At 42.1% G+C, this 13,440-nt stretch overlaps 1 protein-coding gene across 3 annotated transcripts in view; it reads right to left on the bottom strand.

The window, feature by feature from the left end:
- Nucleotides 1-5,142, bottom strand: part of LOC146197702 (uncharacterized) — a 152,641-nt gene extending 147,499 nt beyond the window's left edge. Inside the window, exons 1-5 of one of the 3 annotated variants that reach the window (XM_084599612.1) lie at nt 4,876-5,142; nt 4,093-4,230; nt 3,941-3,984; nt 3,248-3,311; nt 987-1,100 (exon numbers count right to left, since the gene is read on the bottom strand). In XM_084599612.1, the coding sequence (XP_084455738.1) occupies nt 987-1,100; nt 3,248-3,311; nt 3,941-3,984; nt 4,093-4,230; nt 4,876-4,965 (450 nt within the window). In that variant the 5' untranslated portion in view covers nt 4,966-5,142. The remainder of the gene's footprint in view (nt 1-986; nt 1,101-3,247; nt 3,312-3,940; nt 3,985-4,092; nt 4,231-4,875) is intronic. The other 2 variants (XM_084599611.1, XM_084599613.1) reach the window with 2 other exon arrangements.
- Nucleotides 5,143-13,440: the final 8,298 nt, after the last annotated feature.

Here is a 13,440-nt window from a genome sequence, read left to right as displayed (position 1 = left end):
ACTCCAAAATTTAAACCTCTATATATAACGAACACAAATACTATTGTGAACGGCAATGCTATGCTCTGAAAGTGCGCAGAAATACCAAAAACAGTACTTGCTTCCCCAAGAGTTGCGACTGTGAATGCCGTCCTTCTGCAGCTCATTTCTCTGGAATCTGTTTTGTTTTCAGAAGGAGGCAACCATGCACGATCTCCTGCTGCTACAACTAGAATTGACAAGCTCTAAGTCGAATGTCATCTCATGAGATCTAGGGTGCACTTCTAATCACAGTATTTCCTTAGACCTTAAGAATAAGTCAGTAGGATGACAGAGATGAAATGAGTTCAATATTTTCTCAATGGCCCTGATTATGTCTACTCAGTGTAATGTCTAATATATTTGACATAACATAAAAACAAACGATTGAAGTAAGCATTTAAGCAGCAAGGTAAATATCCTAAATTTTGAATTCTGCTTTATTATTAAATTTGATTAAAGCCAATGCTATGCTCTGAAATGCGCAGAAATACCAAAAACAGTATACTTGCTTCCCCAAGAGTTGCATCAATGCTGCGACTGTGAATGCCGTCCTTCTAAAGCTCATTTCTCTGGAATCCTTTGTTGAGAATTCGAACAATGCAATTTCATCAATGCTTCATAAAGGACCTAAAATAGGTGTCCAACATGCTGGACAACTGAGTTTCGTGAGGCTTAGGAGTACTAGCTAAAAACCTAATGTCCAACATGTTAGACAAAATGCCCATAGCCCAGTCTCATGAGGGTGGAACTGCTTTGTCCTGCAGGTGAGTGTTGGATTACGGAACCACACAAACAGCTGGTTACAAACATTCCTCTGAATTTTTTTATCATTACTTTGGAGCTCTTGAACCCCACCCCTTTAAAAATTTCTACTCAAGTAGATACTCAACCACCCATAGCATCTGGCACACACTATGGTATCTATAACAAGATAGAGAAGATTAAAACATTCAGAAGCACCATACCCCGTCAGCCTTGGCAGCCACAAGATGGGTGCAAGTTTTATCCAAGACTGACTGGAACTTGCCACCATGAAAAGTCACCATAGCCCACACAGCTTTCGTATCTGCCTTGGAAAGCTGCATTGGTAAAGAAGTAAACATGAATGGGGATCACAAAACTGAGGAGGAATAAGTATGCGCTCTTTGAACACAGCATTGCTCGTACTCCACATACCCTAACTAAGCAGTGATCACATTACAGGAAAACAGCCTGCCAACTTATTGTGTTACTTTGCGTTTTGCTCATGTTCTTGATGGATTATTATTTCTCAGTCTTACATAAGCCAATATGAATTAACAGCAGTACCACATTGCTACAAAAAATGAAATTTTTCATGCATTTTGGCAAACAATAGCTAAGTACAAATTGTACTACAAGAATTACAACGGATAAGTATGAGCCAATGTATAACCATCTTGGATTGGAATGATTCATCCAAAAATAAGACTGAGAAATTTATTAACATTTAATAAAGTTTAGAAATCACCAAAAAGAAGGAATTTTTTAATAAGTCCAGCCCCGTTATAGCGAAGCCACTTAAAATGAAGGAATGTTAATTTCCCACTTCCATTTTTACATTTCAATACAATTCGGATATGGTTTTAATAAGTAAATAAAAGACGTCTCAGAGGATATAGCCAACAGATTTTGTAAAAGATGAAGAATAATCTATTAATTGGAACATTTTTACACCTTTCAGACAAATTTCAGAGCGAAAATAAGAGCGAAACCCGGCTGACGGCCGCATGAGTGGCGTCATCTGCACTCCCGTAAAGCAAATGGTTGCTTCACTGCACAGCTTGGCTCACTGCCTTTGTTGATCCTTGATTTCTCGGCTATGCCGAGTGTCCTACGCTGGCAACCACCGTAGCAGCTGAAGCTTTACGGATGTCCGTTGGGTTGAGTTCGGAGCAACACTTGGCTTGGACAACGTGGAGGCAGTGTTCCTGAAGTCGATGCTCAGGAAACTTTTCCACGAAATTTAGGGAACACTGGACCACTTCTTCCAGTAGTGACAAAACAATTTTCCCATAGTCGACGACCGATTTTTCGGACTCGCTAGGGACTGTGAAAACGTTCAAAAAATCAAGATCACTGTATAAAAACAATTCCGATTGGCCCATAGTAGAAAATGGGGGTCAGCGGTTTTGAGCCAATTCTGATGCTTGGCTGAAATTCAGCGCAATGTTTATACAGACAGCGGGCGGCAACCAGTGTTGGATGGCTGTACTGCCGTCGACATCTGGCAAGCGAGCACACAAGCATAAATAACATATAGGCACAAGTGAACCAGCCATGGCGAATTCGCTAAATAGTCCCGTTTCGATGCTTCACCATATAGTCCTCACAGTCCGTGTGGTGAAGAATCCTCAAAACGCGGTGGGCAGTCTTGAAGAGGCACCACTGCTACTGCGTCGCACTGCAATAAGGGCCGCAGAGGCACTCATGATTTTGGAGCATTTCTTTCAGGTGCTAATAAATGTTAGTTCTGTGAAGCATGTCCTGGTGCCGCGATTAAGTCCGGATAATCAAGCATGCCCTACAAATCAAGTTGGAATTTTCGACCGGCAACTACTTTTTTTCCAGTTTTTTTTTTTTTTTTTATTCAGAGTCCAGATATAGCGAAATAGCAAAGTTATTTTCGATTACCGTCCACTTCATTATAACCGAGATAGACTGTAGTTGAGAAGTTAGTTACAATATGTGACTGTTATTACACTTTCCTGTCCGCGGGATAAGGGGTAGTTTTTGGGTGGTGTCACATATTAGTTAACTCACGATAAAGCACTTTTAGAAAATTTTCAGGCTTTTGATGCACCATGCATTTTACCAGAGAGATGATAGTGGTCCTTTGGAGTGCCCTGCTGCACCACTACACCCTTATGTCATTGATTGACCAACTTCTGCTAGTCTACGAGAACAGTCAGCCCGCCTTCAACATTTCTGACGTCCAGTTTCATATCTGTAGCAACCTTCGCCTCCTATTTGGCCTTCATTTCAAGACACTTATGCTTTCATCAGAGAGCTTGCCTTCTCAGCCACTTCATCCAGAATGTTCCACATGTGGGAATCTCTGGACTATCTAGCCAACTATTCTAATTTCAGTGGTATGGATGCCTGGATGGTCAGGCAACTTGTATAATGAGTCGAGAGAGTGGACATAAGGCTGCTGTTTAAAGAAGGTTGACATTTTGAATTAAAAAATTAAAGGAAAACCACTTGCCTGTGACGGACAGATGACAGTATTTGAAAACAGTTGGTTCTTTTGAGGTGAAAATGCTTCCAAGCTGTTGCACTTGGGTCAAGGTTTTCTACAAGATTTCACATGGAAAGATTTCTACCACATGAAACTGAGCAACTTATGGAGAGGCATGTAATAATGAATAACAACACAGTAACACAAGTGGCCAAAAATAAGACAAAAAATGAGCCTTAGCAATAGTATTTTGCAAGTAATCATGTGTCTAAGCGTAGCGGCCATTGCGGAGATCCAGCTTATGGCACGGGATCGATTAATTCACCTCCACCAAAGATGTTACGGGTGGAAACCGCACAGTAAGTAACACTACTCCAGGCTCGAAGAGCGCGCTTAACTACACACTCAGCATCATCTTCGTCACGCCGACCAAGCGGCTTCGTCTTCCACTTGCGCGGTACTATGCAATACAATAACATCTATCTGTAGCCCTACTGCAAAGTTTCTGTGTTGTTCTTGTAAAAAGTAACTGGCAGGCTGCAAATATGACACAGCCTAGCCCCATCCCGTGTCATTAACACAGACTGCAAGTAAAGATGCACTTGATTATGGCAGACTCATTTCAAAACAAAACAACGGAGCAGATCATTACAATGCAGTTTCTTCCATACCTTCTTGACAATGCTGCTCGCGTAATGGTCTCAAATGTGAAAAGGATACGGCAGAAGCTTTCCACATTTTAGCGAGAGACGAACCCATGCACTCTGAAAATAAACGAACACACATGCTGAGCCACCGTGCGTTGTTTTTCACAAATATATAGGTTTCCTATCAAGATGGGCAACAGTAATTTTGGAATTGAGGTTTCTCACCGTTACAACCGGTTTCTCGTACAGATCCTGGGCTTCGGTGATCGTAGAACTGTCGGGATTATCGGCAATCACGTACGTGACATTATCAGAAAGGTAATTGATGAGCGTGCCACCATGCTTGAACAGCAGCCTCTGAAACTGAAGCCGTGAAGAAAAAGTTAGCGAGCCAGCGACACACACAACACAGTAACCAAACTTTTCCATACGGAACAAAGGAACATAGCAACAGAAGAAAAGTATCATGGCACTGTTCATAAGGTGTGGCGAGGTCATCATGTACCCGCCTTCAATGAGTGGAGTTTCTTTTATTCGATCTAACCTACTAAATAAAAACAAAAAGGCAGGACAGAAAAGAAGTTTTTCGTGGCGCACTGTATTGAAGCGTTACAGGGACAGACACTAACCGATCTCCGATTCGACGTATCAGCGCAATAACAGCAATGAAATTATCAGGAAACAATCACCACAGCGGAAGTAGGACCAGCGTCACGAAAAAGCATCTTGAGGTCACGTCAGTGATTTCCCAATTCTATTAAGCTTACGCGAGCGATTACAAGCAACTCAATCGTTCTATAAAGATTGAACATGTTCTATCTTAAATGACAAGACAGCGCAAAAAAGAAAAAAAAAGAAAAAGTCAAGCTGTTTAGACTTGTAGAAATTTCAATATTCGAACATTCCTAGTTAATAGGGTTTAAAGCCCCAAAGCAACTCGGGCTATGACAAACGCCGTAGTGGAGAGCTCCGGACATTTCAACGGATGTTTCTTATAGCCGCACCTACCTCCTCGTCATCTTGCAAGTCGTCCGCAAGACAAAACTTGACGTTCTCGAAGAGCAGCGCCTTCCCTTCGGGTCCGTCCGGAGGACTCATCGCTGGCTCCGTCGATCCCTAGGGTGCAAGCCAAAGCTTGCCCCGCTCTAACTGAACACTTGTAAACAATGCATAGTGCAGATTCGCACGCGTCAAGTTCACGTGTTTACTATTTACCGCAAGGTGTCCATTTCCCGCGTAATCGCTTCAATGTTGCGAGACCAAGACACGCTATGAGAGCGATCCGCTAAATATCATGGCGGAAGGAAAGAACTTTCCTCTAATGGATAAGCAAAGTCACGTTCTTCTTTCAAATAGTACATTAGACGTTAGAATTTTAAATCATCGAATGATATTCGCCTTAAACTGAAAGTAATTTATAATTCAATTTCTATTGATGTTTCGGTTTCATCAGCTGAACATGCAACGATAAAATCGCTGATGCGTAGTTACAGTGCCTAGAATATTTTCTAGGCACTATAGCGTAGTCTTCATGGGACTAATTTACTACAAGACATAAGCGAAACTTCCCATAGGGCGATAGGGCCCACGTATCAAAAAACAGCGGTTTTGATTGGTCAAAATTCGGGTGTTTACGAATGGTGGCGGGACCTGCGGCCATTAAAGGAAACTGCGTCTAAATTCCAAACTGTCTGATTGTTAATAAATGCACAACTATAATGAAAAATAAAATTAGTTGAAGACTTGCAGCAGCAAAAGTTATTAGCATAGCAGCCATATATTTGGTTAAGATGGAAAAGAGGAGAGAAAAATGTTATTTTCAAAAGGCAATGGGGGCAATAGCAAAGAGCTTGTATTATAACCTCCACGGTGCCATGTGTAGTTAATGTTCGTGGCAGGCGTATGCGACAGATAGACCATGCAGATAGCGGTAGCTGTCCATAACACACACCGTTATTTCGCTGGTGCCAAGGGCGTTTGAGTAGGCAACGAATTTTCAACCACTCCCAGAGGGCGCCACATTTTGTGAAAAAGGCGGATTCATAGACACCCTTAAAATGCATACAAAGTCCGGTCATTTTTTGAAGCGGAGTTCCGCAGCTGGTATGATCCAAAAGCTTTGAGCCAGGCTGCTTCAAAAGCTGCAGTTATACGATAACCCCAGAAATAACAGCCGACTTCTGATAAGAATGGCTCGTCCAAATCTGCAAGAGAGGCACGCGCTGATTGGTCCCCGCGTGCGGCGTTCGCCGAAATTTGACAGAAACGTGGTGCCATCTGTCGCCGTCGGGGTGATCTGCGCATGCGTACTGACGCTCGCGCGGTAGCGCTAAACTAAACGTCTCTATTGAAGGCCAGAAAGGCCGCTGTAGACACGCTCGTAGCACCAAAACATATCAACTACCAGAAAAAAAATTACCACGTTTGTGTAATTGCATCATGCACCAGTATATACTGCTATAATTCACCAATGCAATCAATGAATCTCTCTATTAGGCTGTTAGTCCAAAACTCAACTTTTAAGTTTCAAAGATCATTATCAAGGTTAACATTTACACTGTAAACTTTAGTGGTGAGAATATCTGGAGCTTTCTGAAAATGTTTTATCCATTTTTTTTTAGCCATTCCAATAACATTTTTGAATCAGAAGGAGATATGAGACTCGGGATTATGTGAGATTGCCTGGTTTTGTTCTTATCAATGCTTAAAGTCTGACTCCATCAGAGGGGGTCTTATGATTCAAGCACAAGTGGAAAGGGAAATGAAGAGTGAGTGAGAAAGCGACTTGTGCCCACTGCTTCGCGCATTGTTTTATACAAAGGGCAGAAATTATTTTTCTCCTTCTCGAGTTTTAGAAATTATGGAACAGAGAAGGAATGTTCTGAGAGCTATACTGACAAGAATAAAAGACGACAGCCTGTTTCGTATGCTTGCAATCCTATACATTCGAGAGTGGAGGGGTCTCAGGCCCCTCTTAGTGTTGGAGGGTCACGGACCTCCCCAGACCCCCCTGACTTTAATCCGTGGTTCTTACTATGTATACTAAGAAAACTAGACCCAAAACCTGCTGCCCACCAGGAACCATTGTTTTTTGCCTATACATGTGTATAGGCAAAAAACAATGGTTCCTGGTACAAAGGTACAATATGGTACCATTTTTTTTTTATTCATCTAAGGTATGAATTGAATGTTTGCTGTACCATATCTATTGGCATCTGTCTGTATTATGAGACCAAGACTTGGTACAGCCATTCCTATGGATAGATATATCCGTTGTGCTCTCACCCACTCCCTTTTGCAGGGCACCAACTCTTGCGCCGTGCTGAGAAGCCAATGGGGTCTGTGCAGTGACGTAAACAGATGACACTATTTGATGTTGTCAGGCTCTTTTTCTGTACACCGGCAATAAAAATTTAGCCCTCACAGGTAAGTATATATAGTATATTACTGATGCTAAACCAAGCTACGAAAAATCCAGTGACTCATATAGGTTGCATATGTAGAGGTGCTTCGTTCAGCCAATAATGACACCTGCACCTTTGTACTGGAAGAATACCAGCTTGTCTTCTGGTGCCCTTTTTTTTCAAGTTCTCAAGAAGCGAGCAATTATATTTTAATATGACTATATTCCATGGCCAACAAGGTAACATATATATATAACTCAGAGAATATAATGTTGTAAACTCCGTAAAAGTGGTTGGGGTATATTTTTCAGGCACATTGCTATGGGATGCACATTTGAATTTTATACTTCAGAAGATAAGCCTTTATAACATGTATGCCTGATCAAAATAGGTGCCATCTTACAAATGCCAGCTAAAGGGATAAAATATAACGTGCTTTTTGCCTCGCATGTAAATCACTGTCACATTGTGCGGGGTACTATGTCAATTTCTAATCTCCATAAAACACTATTGACAAAAAAAATTAAGTGCTATTGCAAACTTGCCCCACTACTCTCACATTGAAAGCCTTTGCAAGTAGTACAACATACCGAAAAATCATCTCCACCAACAAACACCCTTACACTATTAAAAAGAAACAAACAATTTAATAGCAAATACAGCAAAGTTTGAACAAATAAGCTAAAGTATTATACATGTACGAACAAATAAAACCAGCAGAAGGACACAGATGCAGAGAAGCACACAGGATGACGCTGGTCCTGAGAGCTGCGCCTGCACCCTTTCACTGGTTTTATTTGCTTGAAATATGTACCAACTCACCCCAGCTCTCCACTTTACTGAATGGTACACACAGTCATAATAATTGGTTAATCCCTGTTTCGCAGACAAATTAAGGCCATCAAATGGTTGGAAACACTCCCATGGCTACTAAAATCTCACTTATAGAAACAGCTATTGACATACATACCCTAACAGCATTCAAGCTCACCTGCCTTGTGAAAGATTTTGTTTAAATGACACTGCAGTAACCACTGTAAGTATAACCATGAATGAAACTATATGCAAATGCCATCATGCAAGTGTAGTCCCGTAAATACATTAATCTAATATGTAAATGCAACCATGTAAGTGCAACTATGTAGATCTGTTATTTTTTTGTAATTGGTTTAGTTTTAAGGTTCCAAAACGACTCAGGCTACGAGGGACGATGTAGTGGAGGGCTCCAGAAATTTCGATCACCTGGGGGTATTTAACATGCAATAACATTGTATGTACAGCACATAAGCACCTTGCTTTTTGCCTCCGTTGAAAAGCGGCCACTGTGGCAAGGATTTCATCACGTGTCCTTCGATTCAGCAGTTGAGTGCCCTAATCTCTGAGCCACGAAGCATTTTATTATAATTAGTGAAACCATGTTTGTAAAGCCATACAGTGTAACCAATGTTTCTTTGTCAGCCTTTCTATGCCATCAGTCAGAAAATATATACAGAGGACAAGGGCCATCAAGCTGGAAGTCAGCAGCTTTTACCGTGGCCCCCTCCATTTCCTTGTACATAGGCCCAAATGAAATAAAAGTAAGGTAATGCCGAGAAAGCATCTTACTGGTCTTCTTTGCTTGTTTAATGTTTGTATGCCTCTTTTAACACTGAGGAACATTTTTGTGCTGTGACAAGTTAGCCATAGCAGTGAAGGTTGTCTTTTGTAGCTGAAAAAATCAGATGCAACTCTGGTTTTATCTGTAACTTTCAATCACTTTAATTCTGGAAATTTCTGAGCAGAAAATGTATACACCAATGATCTATTTTATGACATCTGCATTTCTCCCCAAGTTCTGTTGTAACCATCACTAGATTTTTAACTGCCTTGTCGTGGCGGAGGGGCTTGCGAAACTCGATGAAGTCGTGAGCTCTGCTGTGTAGGGCCACCCAAGATAGACAGGTCACAAGCAGACAGTTCTGACAAAATGTGATTCACTGGAGAAGGCAATGGCAACCCACTCCAGTGTTTCCTGCCAAGAAAACCCTATGACCAGTCACAATAGCATTATTGATATGGCGCCGGAAGATGAGCCCCCCAGGTTGGAAGGCGTCCCACATGTTACTGGGGATGAACAAAGGGCGATTCCTAGTAGCTCCAGGACGAATGAAGCGGCTGGGCTAAAGCCAAAAGGACGCTCAGTTGTGGATGTGTCGGGAAGCGACCGGAAAGTCTGATGTTGCAAGGAGATATATCACACAGCAACATGGAAAGTAAGATCTATGACGCAAGGTAAACTGGATGTCGTCAAGCGAGAAATGGACAGATTGAACATTGATATCTTGGGTATCAGCGAGCTCAAGTGGACCGGAATGGGAGAATTTAATTCTGGCAACCATTATGTCTTTTATAGTGGGCACGAATCCAGGAGAACGAATGGGGTCGCTCTCATAGTAAACAGAAAAATGGGCAAAGCAGTGCTAGGGTACAACCCCGAAAACGACCGAATGATTTCACTTCGGATCCAAGGTCACCCTTTCAACATAACAGTTATCCAAGTCTATGCACCAACCACTACTGCTGAAGAAGCAGATGCTGAGAGATTTTCTGCTGACCTGCAATGCCTTTTAGACCGCACTCCATCATCAGACGTCCTTTTTCTCATAGGAGACTGGAACGCTAAGGTGGAAGTGAAGAAATATCTGGAATTACAGGTAAGTTTGATCTTGGTGAGCCAAATGAAGCTGGGCAGAGGCTAGTAGAGTTTTGTCAAGAAAACAACCTGACCATAGCGAATACTCATTTTCAACAGCACAAGAGGTGCCTGTACACATGGACTTCACCGGACGGTCTGCACAGGAATCAGATTGATTCTTGTGCAGCAGAGATAGCAGCAGAGATAGCAGCAGAGATAGAGAAGTGCTATACAAGCAGTAAAAACAAGACCTGGGGCCGATTGTGGCACCGATCATTACCTTCTTGTTGTCAAATTTAAGCTTCAATTGAGGAAAACGCAGAAAACTAGAGGGCCTTTCAGGTATGATCTGGATCAAATTCCATCAGAATATGCTGTGGAAGTGAGGAATCGATTTCAAGAATTAGATCTAGAATACAGAGAGCCTGAAGAGATGTGGACTGATGTTCGTGATATAATACAAGAAGTTGCTACTAAGGTAGTTCCAAGCAAAAGAAATGCAAGAAAGCAAACTGGTTATCTGAAGAAGCTTTGCAAATAGCTGAGGAAAGGAGGATGGCAAAAGTTATAGGGGAAAGAGAAAGATACAAGGTTCTCAATGCGGATTTTCAGAAAATAGCAAGAAGAGATAAGAATGCCTTCCTGAACATACAGTGCCAAGCAGTTGAGGACAACAGCCAATTGAGGAACACGAGCTCTGTATAAGACAATCAAAAATATCAAAGGAAGTTTTTGTGCTAAGATGGGCGTGATAAAGGACAAACGAGGCAGGGACCTCACTGAAGCCTCAGATATAAAGAAGAGGTGGCAGGAATACACAGAAGAACTGTACAAGAAGGACCCGGATGTGCAAACCCAGCATAAGACGGTTGTGATTACTGTTCTCGAGCCGGGCATCCTGAAGAGTGAAGTTCAATGGGCCTTAGCCAGCCTTGCTAAAAACAAAGCTAGCGGAATTGATGGCATTCCAGCTCAGTTGCTTCAAAACCTTAACCATGACGACGCTGTTAACGTTCTGTATACACTAAGTCATATATCTGGACAACCCTGCAGTGGCCACAGGATTGGAGGAGGTCAGTTCACATCCCCATCCCAAAGAAAGGCAGTGCCAAAGATTGTCCCAACTACCGCACGATCGCGCTTATTTCGCATGGTAGCAAGGTGATGTTGAAAATCCTCCAAGGTAGGCTGCAGCAGTATGTGGATCGGGAGCTTCCGGACGTGCAAGCTAGGTTTCGCAAGGGCAGAGGAACTAGAGACCAGATTGACAAACCTTCGCTGAGTCATGGAAAAAGCAAGAGAGTTCCAGAAACCCATCTACTTCTGCTTTATTGATTATGCGAAAGTGTTTGACTGCGTAGATCACAGCAGATTGTGGCAAGCTCTCCAAGAGATGGGAGTTCCAATTCACCTCATCTGTCTCCTCAGGAACCTGTATGAAGGGCAAGAGGCCACAGTCAGAACTGGGCATGGTCTTACTGATTGGTTTCCGATCGAGAAAGGGGTGAGGCAAGGCTGCATACTGTCGCCCTGCTTATTTAACCTATATGCAGAGTGCATCATGAGGAAGGCCGGTCTGGACGAGTCTTCAGCTGGAGTGAAGATTGCTGGAAAACGTATCAACAACCTTAGATATGCGGATGATACCACTTTAATGGCAGAAAGTGGAGTGGAACTCAAGAGACTTCTGATGCGCGTACAAGAAGAGAGCGAGAAGTTTGGGCTTAAACTGAACATTAAAAAGACAAAGATCATGGCGACTTGCCCTATCAAGTCCTGGAGCATCAAGGGACAAGTGGAAGCTGTGACAGATTTTCTCTTCTTGGGCTCCAAGATTACCCCGGAAGGAGACTGCAGCCATGAAATTAGGAGACGCCTGCTTCTGGGAAAGAGAGCCATGGTTAGCCTTGACCGCCTAGTAAAGAGCAGAGACATTACACTGCCGACCAAGATCCGTATAATTCATGCTATGGTCTTTCCAGTTGTGATGTATGGATGCGAGAGTTGGACTGTGAAGAAGGCTGAACGCCGAAGAATTGACGCGTTTTAATTGTGGTGCTGGCGGAGACTCTTGAGAGTTCCTTGGACGGCCAGAAGATCAAATCAGTCGATATTGTCGACCATAAACCCTGCCTGCTCATTGGAGGGTCAAATTCTAAAGTTAAAGCTCAGCTACTTTGGTCATCTGATGAGAAGAGAGGAGTCGCTGGAGAAAGATTTGATGTTGGGAAAGGTTGAGGGTCACCGGAGAAGGGGTAGGCAGCGAACGTGCTGGTTAGATGGCATCCTCGAAGCGCTGCAGATGAAGTTATGTGATGTTAGGAAGTTAGCGAGAGACCGGAAAGCGTGGCATGACATGGTCCATAGGGTCACGAATAGTCGGACACAACTGAACTGAACTGAATACTCCTTGTGGGCTGCAATTTCAAATTTGTTACTGAATTGTGCGCCATACAGATGTGCACTGGTGTTAATAAATGTGCTACTAGTACTTTCCAGCATTTTCTTATTAAAATATTCGCAGAAAAAAAAAAAATGCTTTTCCAACTCCCCCCAATAAAGCTGCTTTCTATAAGGCAGCAATAATTTTTTCATAGCTCTACATATTTATCAAAGCATTTAACTTTCAGGTGCATTGTATAATAAAACAATCAACATATATATTTCTGAATCTTGGAAATGATTTTTCATGTTATATCATGGACATTTACATTTTTTTTTCTTTAAAGCTTGAATCTGAGAAATAGAATCTCGTACTGCTGCTGCTTGTTTTCCTTTCAAATGCATATTAATACATTTATTTAGCTTCAATTTAGTGTGCTATGTACTAATGAAACCTAGTTTTTTAAATTGAAAATAGTGAAAGAATCTACAAAAGATGAGAGTTTTGCCATGGAACAGAAATATTTAGGATCAGGCTTTGGTGTGACCAATGTCAACAAGAATGCCTAGTTTATTGTGATGTTACTTAAAGGTGTCTTTAAACATAATCTGAGTGCACTGTTTTGCTCGTTTGTTGCAATTGCAGAGTTATAGCGATGCTATACGACCATTCGTAACATGCATATTTCGGTATCTAATGTATTAATTTGTTCGAGAACCGAAATCATAGTTACTGTCAGTGTTGGCACCACAGTGGTTGGCACACAGTGGTGGTTCTTTGGAGCAGATATGACATCAACTGGCGAGCGCTTGACGATTGGATAAGTAGAAAATGCACTGCAAATTGTGTCCATTAGGAAAAATTTATGTCGCATTGTTGTATTTTATATTAAGTCAATGAATCCAACATGTCTGATTTAAACAAAGGCACTGCACAGCAAGCGACACAAAAAAAGCACCAAAAGAGGCGTTGGTTGCAAGTACTTTGCATCAAAAACTTTCACGAATTGTACACGTAGACAGCTACCTGTGGCTATGCAGCCAAAGTTAGAAAGGAAAGAACTGAACGACCGCGCTAGTCGTTCCTTGCTATTATAAGGCTCCTGCGGATGG

This window comes from Amblyomma maculatum, chromosome 3 (genome assembly GCF_055883805.1).
Source record: "Amblyomma maculatum isolate TAMU_Amacu chromosome 3, ASM5588380v1, whole genome shotgun sequence".
In the NCBI taxonomy this organism is placed as follows: Eukaryota; Metazoa; Arthropoda; class Arachnida; order Ixodida; family Ixodidae; genus Amblyomma; species Amblyomma maculatum.
This window is presented reverse-complemented; position numbering and strand designations above follow the sequence as displayed.